Here is a 13,893-nt window from a genome sequence, read left to right as displayed (position 1 = left end):
AGTTGCGAGAACTGCCACCAGGTGGCAGCATTGCCAGGGTATGCATTTTGTGCTTGCGTAGCTGCTGACGTCTGGTGTCAATGTTGTAAATACAAGGAGTGTTACAGTTTCGGAAATGGGGACAAGCCACGTTGATCAAACCAAAATATAGTCCCTGAAGGTGTCGGTTCTGCAAAAATTTTCAGTGGCCTACAATCTGTTTTGCTTACACGCACAAATCGGGATTTATATTTAGATGTGAATTGACGGATGTGCATTCCAATTGAATGTTATTTACCTTTATTTAAATTCGAATTAGTTCTCGAAGTCGAAGAGGAAATTCAAGGCTGGAGGATTGCTTGATCGTATTTAGGGATAGGGTGGGAGATGCATGTGTGGGTCAACAAAAGGGAGTGGGCGGTGGGTTTAGCACAGAGCGCTACGACGTCAGGGATCCCGGGTTCGAATGGGTGTTCTTCGTGAGTGTCGCGTCATCAATTTCATCATATCATCACTCATCGTCGCGTCACGATTAGCCAAAAGTTATAGATAGGTGATGCAAAATAACCTAATTCAGTATATCAGATCAATATCTGAGAATAAAGTGGATTTAAAACCTGAAACAAGGAAACTGTTTATCTGTTCCGTGTGTTGGGTCTATATCAATTCGCGCGTGTCGCTCGCCGCCGACTCTTAGCTAAGGATAATAGGTATACTTCATCTTGTATTAGCATATTAATTGCATGTCCACTCTGTCGCCAGCTTTGATGGCTCTTTCTCTCTCTGCTCCGGTACAGTTTGGAATGAATGCCTTACCGGGTCAGCTACCTCAATCAAACACTTCAAAGAAAATATCATACCATACCTACTGGAAAAAGAACGATTAAGGCTCGGCTGGAACTTTGGCATGCAAATGTACGATTTTTTTCAAATTCTCCTCTCCATTCTTCTAGAGCATTGACGTGAAATTTCGTGTAGTTTTCTTTCACTGTTGTCTAGATATTGTCAATAGTTTTGTGATTACATAAGTGTATTAAATTCTAATTCTAAGCTGATGTAATGTTTCATATTTTGAAATATACAAGAAGTTTTTCGAATGGAGAGGAAAATTTGAAAAAAATCGCCCATTTGCATGCCAAAGGTCCAGCCGAGCCTTAAGTCACTCCTCATATGGCTAAACCCCTAAAATATACATACAACCGCCTGACATCACGATAAATGCGTATTGTGTACTTTTCTTTCCTTTTTTTCGACACGATTTTGAATTTTGCACATGTGTGTGTGTGAATTGGTATGTGTGCTTCTATTTTTTAGTTTTTTTTTCATGTATCTCATTTATTCTAAACCATTTTGTTTAATGCTTTTCACATATAATGCTATGTAATACCTAGTCCTGAGTTAGGTGGTAAGCAGCCCTAGGCTGAACCTCGCTCAGTAGAAAATGAAAAGACTATTCTATTCGATACACATTTTGCCATTCGCCGAATTACGGTTGTTGGAACCAGATTACACTTTTTATTAGGACTGAACGGATACCCATTCCGATAACAATACTCTTGCCCAGGCGCGGTCGCCATGAAGCCTGAATTTTCAAATTCAGTTCTAAAAAATGTGTAAGCCTATCTATTTGTAATATTTCTAGGCCGTTTATGGAAATTTCTATTGCATTTTTTTAAAAAAATAATGAGTAGCTGTATCACATGTATCATTAAATCAGAATAATAAACGTGTCATTATAGAGTTTTGCAATGTTGCTAGTCGAATTTTAAAATCTGCTGCGATATGGTAGAGTTGGCAATATACGTGTTGGGATGTGAAGTATAGTTATTCATGCTGTCACCCAAGAGCCTTCTTTAGGAAGGCCGTCCCTTCTCAAGAATCAATTACTTTTAATCCCATCGTGTATTAATTAATAAGTTAAATGACTTTTGATCTTATATCAAAATGTGTAGCTTTATGTTAGTTGCATTCATGACTTTCTGAGACAGTATTTGATTTAAAAAGTTCGCTCGTGAAATATTTTAGTTTTCTTGTACCCTTGTGTCCAACGGATACCAATGCTTGAATATTGTAAATATTAAAAGCTGTTCAAAATATGGATTAATGTTAGTGGGTGAGTAATCCACTCCAATTATAAGAATCATTTCTCCAGCTGAATACTATGTTGTCGTATGTCCATGGTCAGTGACTTTGCAGAAGAGCTAATTTAAAGTTTGAGATAAGTGGTTTTTGAGTACACTACAAGATTTGCGCAAATATTTTATTGTGATAATTCCACCACTTGACACCCAGGTAATAGATAGCTACGTTGCTTCGTAATCTGACGCATTAACCTGTAAGGAACACAACAGCGCCATCCGACGAAAAGTGGAGATACGACACAATAGCATTAAGCCGGCGAATTGACTATAGTTTTTCTTTAAAATATGCAAAATTTACATCCTAATGTAAACATACGTATATGTGATGTAATCACAAAAGTATATTTTCATATAATATCGGTACAAAATCAAAGGAAACTTAAAAGTTTGCATTACTTTGACTTTGCAAAAGTATCGCGGAGCTTTTTTTTTTTTTTTTTTTTTCTTTCTTTTTTTCTTTCTTCTTCTTCTTCTTAAATAATCGACCGGTATCATCTATATTTTCCGATACCGATAAAACTTGGTATCAGCTCAGTTCTACTTTATCGTGACGTTTCGGGAGAATATATGCTCCCCCCAGGCCCGTAGACAGAATTTTATTTCTGGGGGGAACTCATCCCTTACCAGCAAGGGCGTACCCAGAAATATTTGTAGAGGGGGTCAGGCCAAACTTGAATAGTACAAATAATAATGAAAATAATAATAATTATTATTTTACAATAATTACTATTATAAGTTATTACAATATACCAGTTTCAATCCAAATTTATTGTTATTATCAGACAATTGGAGAGTCTTTGCTATTCAATCCACCGTATCAGTGAATAACACAATTGTTGTCCATTATTTTTCTTAAATTTTGTACAGTTAGTGTACTGAAAATCATAGTTATTGCATATTGTTATTAACTTTTACACAATCGTTCAAAGAAAGGCTTTAACAGTTAGTGGTAAATTTTACTCATAAAGTTTATATTCTGTGACCTCTCACAAAGAAAACAATAAGTTTTGGAAGCTGTGAATCCATTTATTCTTTGGATTATATGGTAGAATATAAAAATACAACGTGGTTCCTCAATTATACACTAAACTTTTTTCAATATAATGCAGTTTGTACTGTGGTTATAACTTTATTTCTGTTATTAACAATAAAAATAATGTTAAATTAGATATTTGTAGGAGTTCGGGGGGCTTCAGCCCCCTAGCCCTCCCCCTGGCTACGTGCCTGGTTCCCCCCCTCAAACATTTACTTGCAAATTAGAGAAGTGTATTTGTCTGATTGTAACAACTGCAAGTCGACGAACTGGCAGAAGGTAGAAAGAGTGATGTTACAGCATCTCCGTGGGGAGTTGATATCGCTTTCTTCCACGCAAGGAAAGCGATGCCAATGTTCTGTCATCGGTGAAAGCGCCCGGGGTTGATGCGTGGGGACTTTTCTCCAGGAAGCAATATAAATTGATGAGGGAAATTTCTTAATTCCCTCAATGTACTCACGAGGTTAATGTTTCGTCATCTTCGAAACAAGGGAGAAATTTCCTGTTGACAGATAAGAGCCGGATTGTTCACCTTACAATGAAATTATACCACTTCATCTTTGTACACTGAGTCTATTACAGTTGTTCTCAACCTTCTTGAACCAGCGACCCGGTAAATTGGGTCCCAACAATTTTACTCGTAAATAGCTTAATATTTTTTTAGAACTTTATACGTTAATCAGTGGCGGCGATTAGGGGGGAGCAGTTGCCCCCCCCCCAATTTTCGTCATTTTTGCCCTGGCACTATGCTAAACCTTATCTTCAAAGGGAAATATACCGCCCTTCCCCCCCAGTTTGGGCACCTTGCCCCCCCTGGTTTTGAAACCCAATCGCCGCCACTGGCGTTAATTAATATGTGCCGTTGAAATTTATTCTAAATAAATAAATTATGTCATAGATAATCATAGAGAGAGAATTAGTTCGATTATGCCTAGGTGTTTTTGACATAATATAAAAATTGTTTTAAATTCGTTGGCAACAACTGGGTTTTAATGGAATATTTTAGTTTCTTTGGCCAACATTGCACCCCTAGGGACTGGATCTGCAGTTTCATGTGAGATCCCAACTAGGGATGGACTCAAAATCCGGATAACAAATTATCCGATATCCGTTTCGGATGCAACGGATAATCAGGATATTTGGATAGTACAGATTTGATGAAGGGTTTGTTGAAAATCGGTACAGTTAAATGCAAACATGACGAATAAAAGAATATGTGGATAGCCCGTAAAAACGGACAAGCAATAAAATATCCAGACATTTCGGATAATCCGAATAGGATATCCGATATCAGAATATGAGATATGCGGATAGAAAATTATGCGGATTTGGCCATCCGAACCACTGAACCACCCAGAATCGAATCTTTGACCGTTTTTAACCAATACTTTATTGTTACAAGGAGAAGAACATTTCGAATAACCATTGTGATGTTCGTATATCTGTTTAGAACTCCTCTCGGGGAACCGTGGATCGATTCCGTTGTAGCGATGTTTGCAACCACAGATTGACCGTAAAGAAAAGGCCTGTCTTGCGAGAATCAGGACATCTTTTCACTCTGATTTTTATTTCTATAAACATGTTTGAAATTCATTGGATTAATGAACTTCCAGGTGCTTTCTATGGTTTTGTTACGACACTGTTGTGTTGCCGTCACTTTTAAGCTCCGGATCGAGGCGGGGGGAAAGTTTTCCAGGGGATCAGTGACCTTTAATCGCTGGAAAGAAGCTGGCTCGTCGCTTGAAATCTGGGGTAGACTGCGAGCACGGATTCTGTGCAGCCGCTCCAGACAGTGCAGGACGCGCGGGATTGTTTGCAGAGTGGCCGCTGCGAGGCGAGGGATCGATGACCTGTAAATCTCCCGTCACGCCAAACACAAACAGCTGCGGAGGGACTCTGCACTCGAGTTCCCGGCTTCAGGTCCCGCTGCTCTGGGGAGGAGGGGGGGGGGAGCTCCTGGAAGAGCTGACACCAGCGTTGCTGGCCATCTCTGTTGGCGTAGTGATAACGCCGTCGCATAGCAAGGAAAGTGTTCCTCGTTCGATTCCTCGTGGATGCATTTAAAACCATGGTAGTGATTGTTGTTTCAAGCATTCCCATTGGCTGGTAGCTTTTTGGGGTGGTAATTAATCTGTGGTGGTTAGGTTAGGCTTGTTGGGTTTGGTTCTCTTAGAAGAAGAAGAAGACGAAAATGGTTGTAGCAGCAAATACAAACCTAAAACCATAGTTGTGCACAAAGGGGGGGGGGACTTGATGAAATTTCAATCGGGAAAGAAAAATCTCATTCCATTTCACTGTTTTATTGTATTGTGCGTATACAGTGTGTGACCAGACCTACAGAAAATACCCTCAGTGTAATTTTAGGCAAATGTAGCAACACAGGCAACATAACAGACTAATAAATCATGTGAGAGTGTTAAGAACAATGCATTTGCTAGAGAACAAAGCGAGATAATTCAAGTACATAGGAAATAATGCGTCCCCCTCCCCCGTAGTTCCTTGGAACTTTCATTGGGTTGAAAGTACTTAATTTTCTTTAAGAGTACAATATCGTTTAATAACGGCAAGATTCCTCTACACTAGGTGGGATTTTAATAATATATGTTAATAGACGTCCCAAAGAGGAGCAAGAATGGCTGCACCTCCCTCCTGGGAAATGAATGTCAACCTAACAGTTTATATTTCATACATAATTTTATTTCAGTCACAGTTATTTACATTAATCATTATAATGAGGATCAAGGAACATGATAATTTCAAACTCAAGGGGGTTTTCTGAGGGAGCAACACTATTACGAGGTTAACATACCTCATTTACCCCCTGGGAAATAAATTGTGAACATCCGTGCCCCCCCCCCCCCCGCCCACTCTTTGCGTACGCCGATTTTAAAAATAATATTTTAGAAGTATGCTAACCTATGTACACGCCGGTTCAAATCCGGGAACTTTTCTAACGATGGAAGCGGCCCCGGCGCCCACCCAGCGTCGAATGACATGGGTACCTGGGGGAAAGCCTGGGGGGTAAAGGCGGTCAGGGGCGTGATGCTGATCACATCACCCCCACTCACGACCGGATCAAGAAAGTGTGGGGCGTTACCCCCACACCCCCTATACGCCTTCATGGCGTGGTGCTATGCACAGGGGAACACTTTACTTTTTTTTTACTTTTTATGTACACGCATTGGCTACTTGCGACTGCGAGTGTCATTCTTTTCTCCATCACAACTTTTTTCTGATATTTACAAAGTTTTTGATACCTCTTATCCTTGATGATCTGATTGGTTTGTTGTCTTTCCGCAGGGAGGCTGAGGCTGCTCGGAGCCAGAGGGGCGGTCGCGGGGCTCCGCTCGTCAAAGGAAGGTGAGTAGATTTTCCTCTTTTGCAACAAGAATTCCATTAACTTTCATTGGAATCTTTACAACACAGAGGTGTCCATGATTATACATGCTTCGTCTCTTAATGGTCAAGTTGATTGGATTTGATTTTTGTTATTCAGCATTGCTTTCCTTCCGATTTTGGCTAATCGTGACGATGTGGATGTGAGATGATATGAGGAGTATGTTATAGACACACAATTGCAAAGTTTGTGCAACCATGCCCAGGTTGGGATTCGAACCCGGGATGTGTATTTACAAACCCGATAGTGCTGCAGAACCAGAAGTACATAAAGCTTTATTATTGGTTGTGTGCACCGGAAGTGTTTATGTCCATTGTCCGTGTCCATTGTTCCTTGTTTCTTCGTATGGAAAAATAAGACTCCTGATTATATAGTAATAAAGTTTGTAATGAGATTGTCGAAATTATGTTAAGAAATATATGTTTATATAATAAATATAATGTTTAAAATTATATACGTTGAACATACATAATTTTCTCAATTGTCATTGGTAGTTACAATGTTTGCACTGATGTGACTTTAAATAGAAAAATCATTCACTTCAAGATGAGTTCTGATTTCTGTCTTCTAAAACATTGATTTAAATAATTGTGCTAAAATATCAACCTTAGTATAAATGGTTTTTTTATCTTGTTGGAATGGATATTTGAAATCTACACTGTTAATTTGAACCCTGCCATCTAGCGTTACCTTGAAGGAACACTGCATTAACTTCCGGAATGGCAGCCAATGAGAAGCCAAATATCGCTGGAGGTTCCTGCAGTACTTTAGGGTTTGTAAATGCGCACCTGGGACCATTGGCGTCTTACCGCGCTGTGCTAACGCTAACCACTCCGCCATGGCATCGAATATATGACGATCTAGAAACGTCTAAAAACAAAATGCAAGTCCCTTCCCCTTTTCACATATAAAATTGAGTAATCACTGCTGATTTGTGTAATGTTAGCAATTCATATTCAATTTACGAACGAATGACGCCCTCTGAAATTAACTGATGGTGTAGTGGTAGCGTCATCGCTGTGTAATCAAGGAGTGCCGGGTACGATACTATGTGGACGCTCATGATTTTTTCGAAAGCACTTTAAACTGTAGGTCCAGTCCAGGTTAGCCTATCTGTGTATAAAGTGCGCTTTAAAATACTGGAATTAATGAGTGTTCATTTAAACATGGTTCTCCGCAGGTGAAATCGTGACAGTTCGCCGAGGCCCGTCTCTTTCCCCGCCCGCGTACAAGCAGAGCGAGAAAATCTACTCGTTAACTTACAAGGGGGCGTGGCTGCTCGCTTGCAGCTCAGGAAACGGATAATTAGTTCACGCCGGAAGTGTTTCCACGATGCATCAATCGCACTCCGTAAGCGGTATTTACTTCGTCAGGGATTCGATTTCAAATTTTACCTGACGTAAAATTTTGTAGTTTTACGAAGAGGTCCTTCCCACGTTGAGTTATGGGAGAGCGGCGATAGCAACGATATACCAGACGTGGCAGTGTCCATATCTCATTCTCGTCTCGAGTCTCTTAATATACAGGGTGTTCCAAAATAATGTATACACACGTTAACAGGGATTTCAAAATCAAGTGTTCGTTGCATTTTGAAGCTCTGGCATTGGAACAGTTCAATTCCACGATGAGTCCAATCTCAGTTCAGATGATCCGGACCGGTGAGTGCAGTTTCGTGGGTGGTATTTGGCACAATGTGCCAAACAGGTGGATTGGGTGGAGAAGACGTTCAGTAGAAAATCCTTCGCGTTCGCCAGACCTCAGGCTACTAGGTTTTTTGTATAGGGATGCAAGAATGATTAAGTTTACGGTAGAAAACCGACAAGAGGCGACGAATTGAAGCCATTGAACGAGAAAATGCGAACCAAATGATGATTCTTGGTGTTTGCGATTCCATTGCGTTGCGTTTCCTGGAGTGCCTGGACTAGAACGGTCATCAGTTTGAAAACAGGCGTTCGCAGAGAAAATTATTCATGTCTGTAGATTATTATAAATTTTGAAAATGAACTGTATCTTACTAAACACTAACGTTATAATAATTCAAAGTGTGTATACATTTTATTCGGACACCCTCTATAATATAAACAACATATCGTGTCACATCACAAATTTTCAAAGCAACTTTTCCTGATGAGGTTTTTCGGCACCTCGGTTCGACACTACGAACCTTCTGAATTGTATCGGAAGTGAAACTGTCACTGAATATTACGGGTTCGAACACTTGGAATACAGTGATACTGTAAAAATATGCCACTACTAGGTCACGATACCCTCAAAGTAATGTCTCAATCATAAATTATCTTAGTATGTCGTTGTCCACGCGAGTGCGCGATCTCATCCGATTGGTGGCGTTACCGCAGCTCCAACAGAGGAGAGGAATGCCGTTTCTGGGAAGGTTCCCATCACGCTCTTTGTGAGGTGGCCGTTGATAAGCCGCGACCTGTATTCCGAACAGGTTTCAATCAGTTTCTGGGTTTTGGGCACACAGAGCAGTCTCCTTTCCGATGCTCTCGCTTCCCCGGGGACCCGGAAGCCCAGCGCTCGTTCCGACGACCATATCACGTGGTGGAACGCGTCCATGATATCATGTCACTTGGTTTCTTCATTTCGTGGGTTGGTGGAATGTGTCGCTGTGAACGACGGTCACATGCATGAATTGAGGGGCCGCCCCGATGGCGTAGTGGTAACGTCGTCCAATTGTAATCAAGGAATCCCTGGTTCGACACCCACCGGGGTCACATAGTGTTTCGAATCGCACTCTAAACTGTATCGTAAAGTGGACGTAAAAAACTCCAACAAACATGTGCATGAATTGGTTGGTTCATTGCTTGATTTGGTTTATTTTACTTCGAATTTCTGCCACTTTTGGCTAATCGCGAAGATGAGAATGAATGATGATATGAAATTTCGAACATTTCCAGACTTTATCGTGAAGTTGCAAAATTTTCCCGTCCCGAACGTCAGGATTATAAAATGCCGTCCAGATCTTGTCACGACCAAAATATTTCTGTCTTGCACACCCCTAATAATAACTTCCCAATTAGCAGTCATTGGAATTTTTCGATGTTCAAATTGCAACACGTTAATGCAAATCAACACTAAATAAATCTAATGATGTTGCCCTCATGTATTGTTCCTGTTTCATCATGTCCTTTAGTCCATGTATCCCACACCTGGTACCGTAGTCGCAACATAAAAATGGAAAGATGAGTCATAATCCTCCTGGTGCTTGACAAATTGCATAAAATCATGGGGTGAGATCTCGTTGCAGCTGTTGTCCCTCGTAGATAATGAAAGCTAGGATCGTATCTCTGCCGTGAATGACATTGGCTTCGGAAACAGACCTGCCTTTATCTGGAATCCTCTGCAAATATAATATTTTAGTCCCTTATCTGTGTTTTCCCTCGGGAAGAAAGATAAACCTAATTCCCGGTGTATACCGAATTAAACAAGGCAAGAATTAAGAAACGAAGAAGTCCAGACATTTTAGGGAACAAGAAGAGAAATTCGGAAGAAAATCTTTTGGAGCAATTAATCACAACCATGCCACAATATATCAAGCTTTACGAATAATTTCTCTGGATGAATGTACACTTCAAATCTTTGCAACTTGTTCATGTAACCACGTTAATTTTATGTAGAAAAGTGTATGTTTTAATTTCTCGACGTTACAATATATATTTGAACACACTAACTGAGTTTTAAATTTCCATTTCTTAATTTTTTAAATTTATTTATAAATAATTAGTGGCTGTAAATCGCTCTAGGCTTCAGCCCCCTAGTTTACCCCTCGCTACGGGTCTGTTGCAATGCAATCATTACAACACAGAAGTGTCGTGACGGTACACACATTTGAAGAAAACGCTAATTATCATTCATAACCACAGCCAAATCCCTTGTTACGTTCAGATTAGCATTCGCAGTTCTACGTGCGTCGTCTGTGACGTGTGCACGCAGTACTAGCTAATGAATGTCTTCCAATAAAGCAAGGAACATCGTCATGTATAATGCTTCATTGTGTGCTCGAGAGTTCGTGCGGTGTTGTGTAATTTCCGTCGTGCCGATGCAAATTCGTTTCTTACGTAACTCTTCCTTTGCAAATTGGAACTTTGCATTAGAGAGCAGTTTCTGAAAAGAACCTCAACACAGACTGCGAAGCATTGGGAACTGTTCGTTTTAGAGGGATGCATGTTTCAACCGTGTTGCACAGCGAAGCTTCTCGCATCATCCCATTCGTCATATCCTGTTCCTAACTTTCGACAGTTACTTATCCGATAAGATCTGTTCTCGTTGAACACGATATCCGCAAGAAACACAGTCTAAAAATACTTACAAACAAAACCTCCACCTACGTCAAGTCCTTCATTGTTACAGGGATTAGGGAATGGCTCAAACTGCATGCATCATTGATTGATTTAAAATTTTGGGGTGCGTAACACGTATGGCCATTTTTCACTCTTCAGTGTACGCGGTGAAATAGCAGCCGCCCCCCATATCTACAATTCTTACCTAAGAGTTAAAAAGTGGTGTAAAAAGCCCCTTCGGAAAAGCTAAAAGTGCACAAGACAAACACAACACATTAGAAAGGTAAGAATACACTAACAACTCCTCACAGACAGTGGAAGAGAACAACTCTTCTCAAAAACCTACTAAGAATATTTGGTAAAACACTGTAGTCATCTCTCAACAGGGACGACAGACAGTTGGGAAGATAAAAAGTCTGTCTGAGGAAAGCAAAATTCAAAAACATTGTGGCTCTACGAAGCTAGGAGTCCCGGATTCGAATCCTGTTCTGGGCATGGATGTTTGTAAGTGTCCATTCATCAATTTCATCGTATTATCACTCATCCCCATCTTCACAAAATAGTCAAAAGTGGCACAAAAAGCGAAGTAAAATATAGCAAATCAATCAATCAAAAAGATTGTGCTGCAATTCTTGCAGTAAGTGACCATGGGTGAGACGGCTGTGTCCAATACGCAGCCGACTGAGAACAACTTCTTCTAACATTATTTTCCATCATAGTTTTAAGAAAAAACAAACTTACTATCGTTCCACCAACATCATTTAACCTACATGAATCTTAATAATTGCACTTGCACTTCATATAACGCATACTTATCACGCACACCCCTTCTCCCTACATGACTTAAGAACAATATAAATTCTACTCAATTCAGTGTATTATTCTATCATTGTATTATCATGATCACTATGTTTTTTGTTTACGTGTTCAAATCAGCTAGTCTCTCTGTGTAGGTACACATACATCGACGCCCTGAATGTTAGGTGGATGACGCAGTGAGTTAGAACATAAAGTGATCATATTACAAGTAACATTCCTGAGGTTTTGTGGATTTCGTATTCATTGATTACCACCAATTCGTGAAAAAAGTTTAAAGAGCTGACGGTGCAAGGCTTTAATTCGGACAGTTACTGGTTTCTTGGAGAGGCAGGAATGACCAAAACATTTTGAAAGCGGTCTAAATCTATTATAAGAAGTAAACTTGGAACATAAGATTTTTTTTAATATGCCGTAATAGTGAGCAAACCAACTTAACCCATTACTGCCCAAATTATTTATTTTTCGAAATTTCTTGTATCCTTTGAAACCCTTTTGTAGTTTGTCTAAAATAATGCCAAAATAATGATTTTTATTTTTTTCGACCAATAGTCTTTTAGTTTTAGCATGTCGACAAATGTCGACAGTGAGCACGGATGGCACCATCAATACTGAATAACAAAACCTTAATAAAAATGATTATTTTACTAAATATATGGGCAGTTATTACAACGAAATTCCACATCTTTTATATTTTTATTGTTTGACATTCAGATTATATTGATACATGAAAATATTTACAAGAAATTACAATGCTTATTCATATTTTTATATTTGCAGCGGTACATAATAAAATTCTATCAATTATTTCTGAATTGAGTTGCTACTTTCGAACCTAACTAAATAAAAACATAATTAAATTTTGGAAATAGAAAACAATGCATACTTTGTGTAAGTGTTGCTCATCTATTTCTGTGTGTGAAATGCCTCTGAACACTGTATTTGGCATCCGACATTGCACTTCTTACATTTCTTCCTTGTAGCCTTTCCACAATGTCCACAACGTACTTGCTTGGAAACAGTTTCCAAATGATGTGATGTGCCATCAAATCGCACTTCAGGCAATACTCTGGATGATACTTTAACGCTTGGCCTTCCTGCTAGTGGACGGTTTTTCACGTACGACTGCATATAATTCCGTACTACATATCTCGTAAATGAGAGCAGATCAAGCCCATCTTCTTTTCCTTTAGCAGTCAGGCGGTAAAGTTGAAATGCGTTGTTCATGGAAACGTTAAGCAGATAACTTATCATTGGCCAATACCACTTCTTCTTCCTGATACTAATCCTGTAGCATGCAATGTTTTGGTCCATGCGGTCAACAGCACCCATGTAAGTATTGTATAGAGCAACACACGAAGGTTGAGGAACTGAAATGTATTTTTTGTCCGCATTGCTCCATCGCCTTGCATGTCCCAGAGGTGACACACCCGAGACAGTTGATGCTACTGTAACGATGTTGTTATCATGGTAGCGTACAAGAGTAATGCCAGTACTTTTGTCTGTTAGTTGATGGTAACTTCCCCGCTCTTGTTTCCTGCACGAACTAACATCCGGAAGTGGAGCATTTTCTACACGATTTGGGCGAACCGTACCAGTTCCATCGTGACCGTTTGCTTGTAAATGTTCCAGCAGACGAATGGAAGTAAAATAGTTGTCAAAAAACAAAGAGAGCCGTGAACGAGCCGAAAGTTCGGATATCAAATCCATGACTACAGAGCCACCTACTCCCAATTCTGGTATTGTATTTCCCGTCGCAGCACCTTGATACGGCTCTCCTTGAATAAGATATCCAAGACGCGTCAACAATGCCCATACTTTGAAACCAAAGCGAATGGGTTTCCCTTGGATGTTCTGTTTGGCGCCATGTCTCCCATAATATGGCACCATTGACTCGTCAATTGAGAGATATGTATCACCTGGATAAAATTGAAGGCAACGCTCATTTATCATAGACCAAACTGGCCTTATCTTCCCAAAACGATCAACAGCGTCTAGTTTTGAATTGTCACAAAAATGTCTGTATCGCAGTATTTCTTCAAACCTATTGCTTGACATTGCTTTCGAAACACCTGCGTGATGTACATCTTCAGATAATTCCCAATACATTCTGGTTATAGCCATTACATTGTATCCAGAAAGGAATAATATTGCAAAGAAAAGTTTGAGTTCATCCTTGCACAACGTAAATGCAGGTTTTCCCTTCTGTACGGCATACTCAATTGT

At 39.8% G+C, this 13,893-nt stretch overlaps 1 protein-coding gene across 8 annotated transcripts in view; it reads left to right on the top strand.

Moving 5' to 3' along the window:
* Positions 1–13,893, top strand: part of LOC145992253 (cytospin-A-like) — a 274,095-nt gene that overhangs the window by 143,611 nt on the left and 116,591 nt on the right. For all 8 annotated transcript variants that reach the window (XM_083128616.1, XM_083128617.1, XM_083128618.1 and 5 more), the window contains one exon: positions 6,454–6,513. In XM_083128616.1, the coding sequence (XP_082984742.1) occupies positions 6,454–6,513 (60 nt within the window). The remainder of the gene's footprint in view (positions 1–6,453; positions 6,514–13,893) is intronic.

This window comes from Lepisma saccharinum, chromosome 9, assembly GCF_977018435.1.
Source record: "Lepisma saccharinum chromosome 9, izLepSacc3.1, whole genome shotgun sequence".
Classification (NCBI taxonomy): domain Eukaryota; kingdom Metazoa; phylum Arthropoda; class Insecta; order Zygentoma; family Lepismatidae; genus Lepisma; species Lepisma saccharinum.
This window is presented reverse-complemented; position numbering and strand designations above follow the sequence as displayed.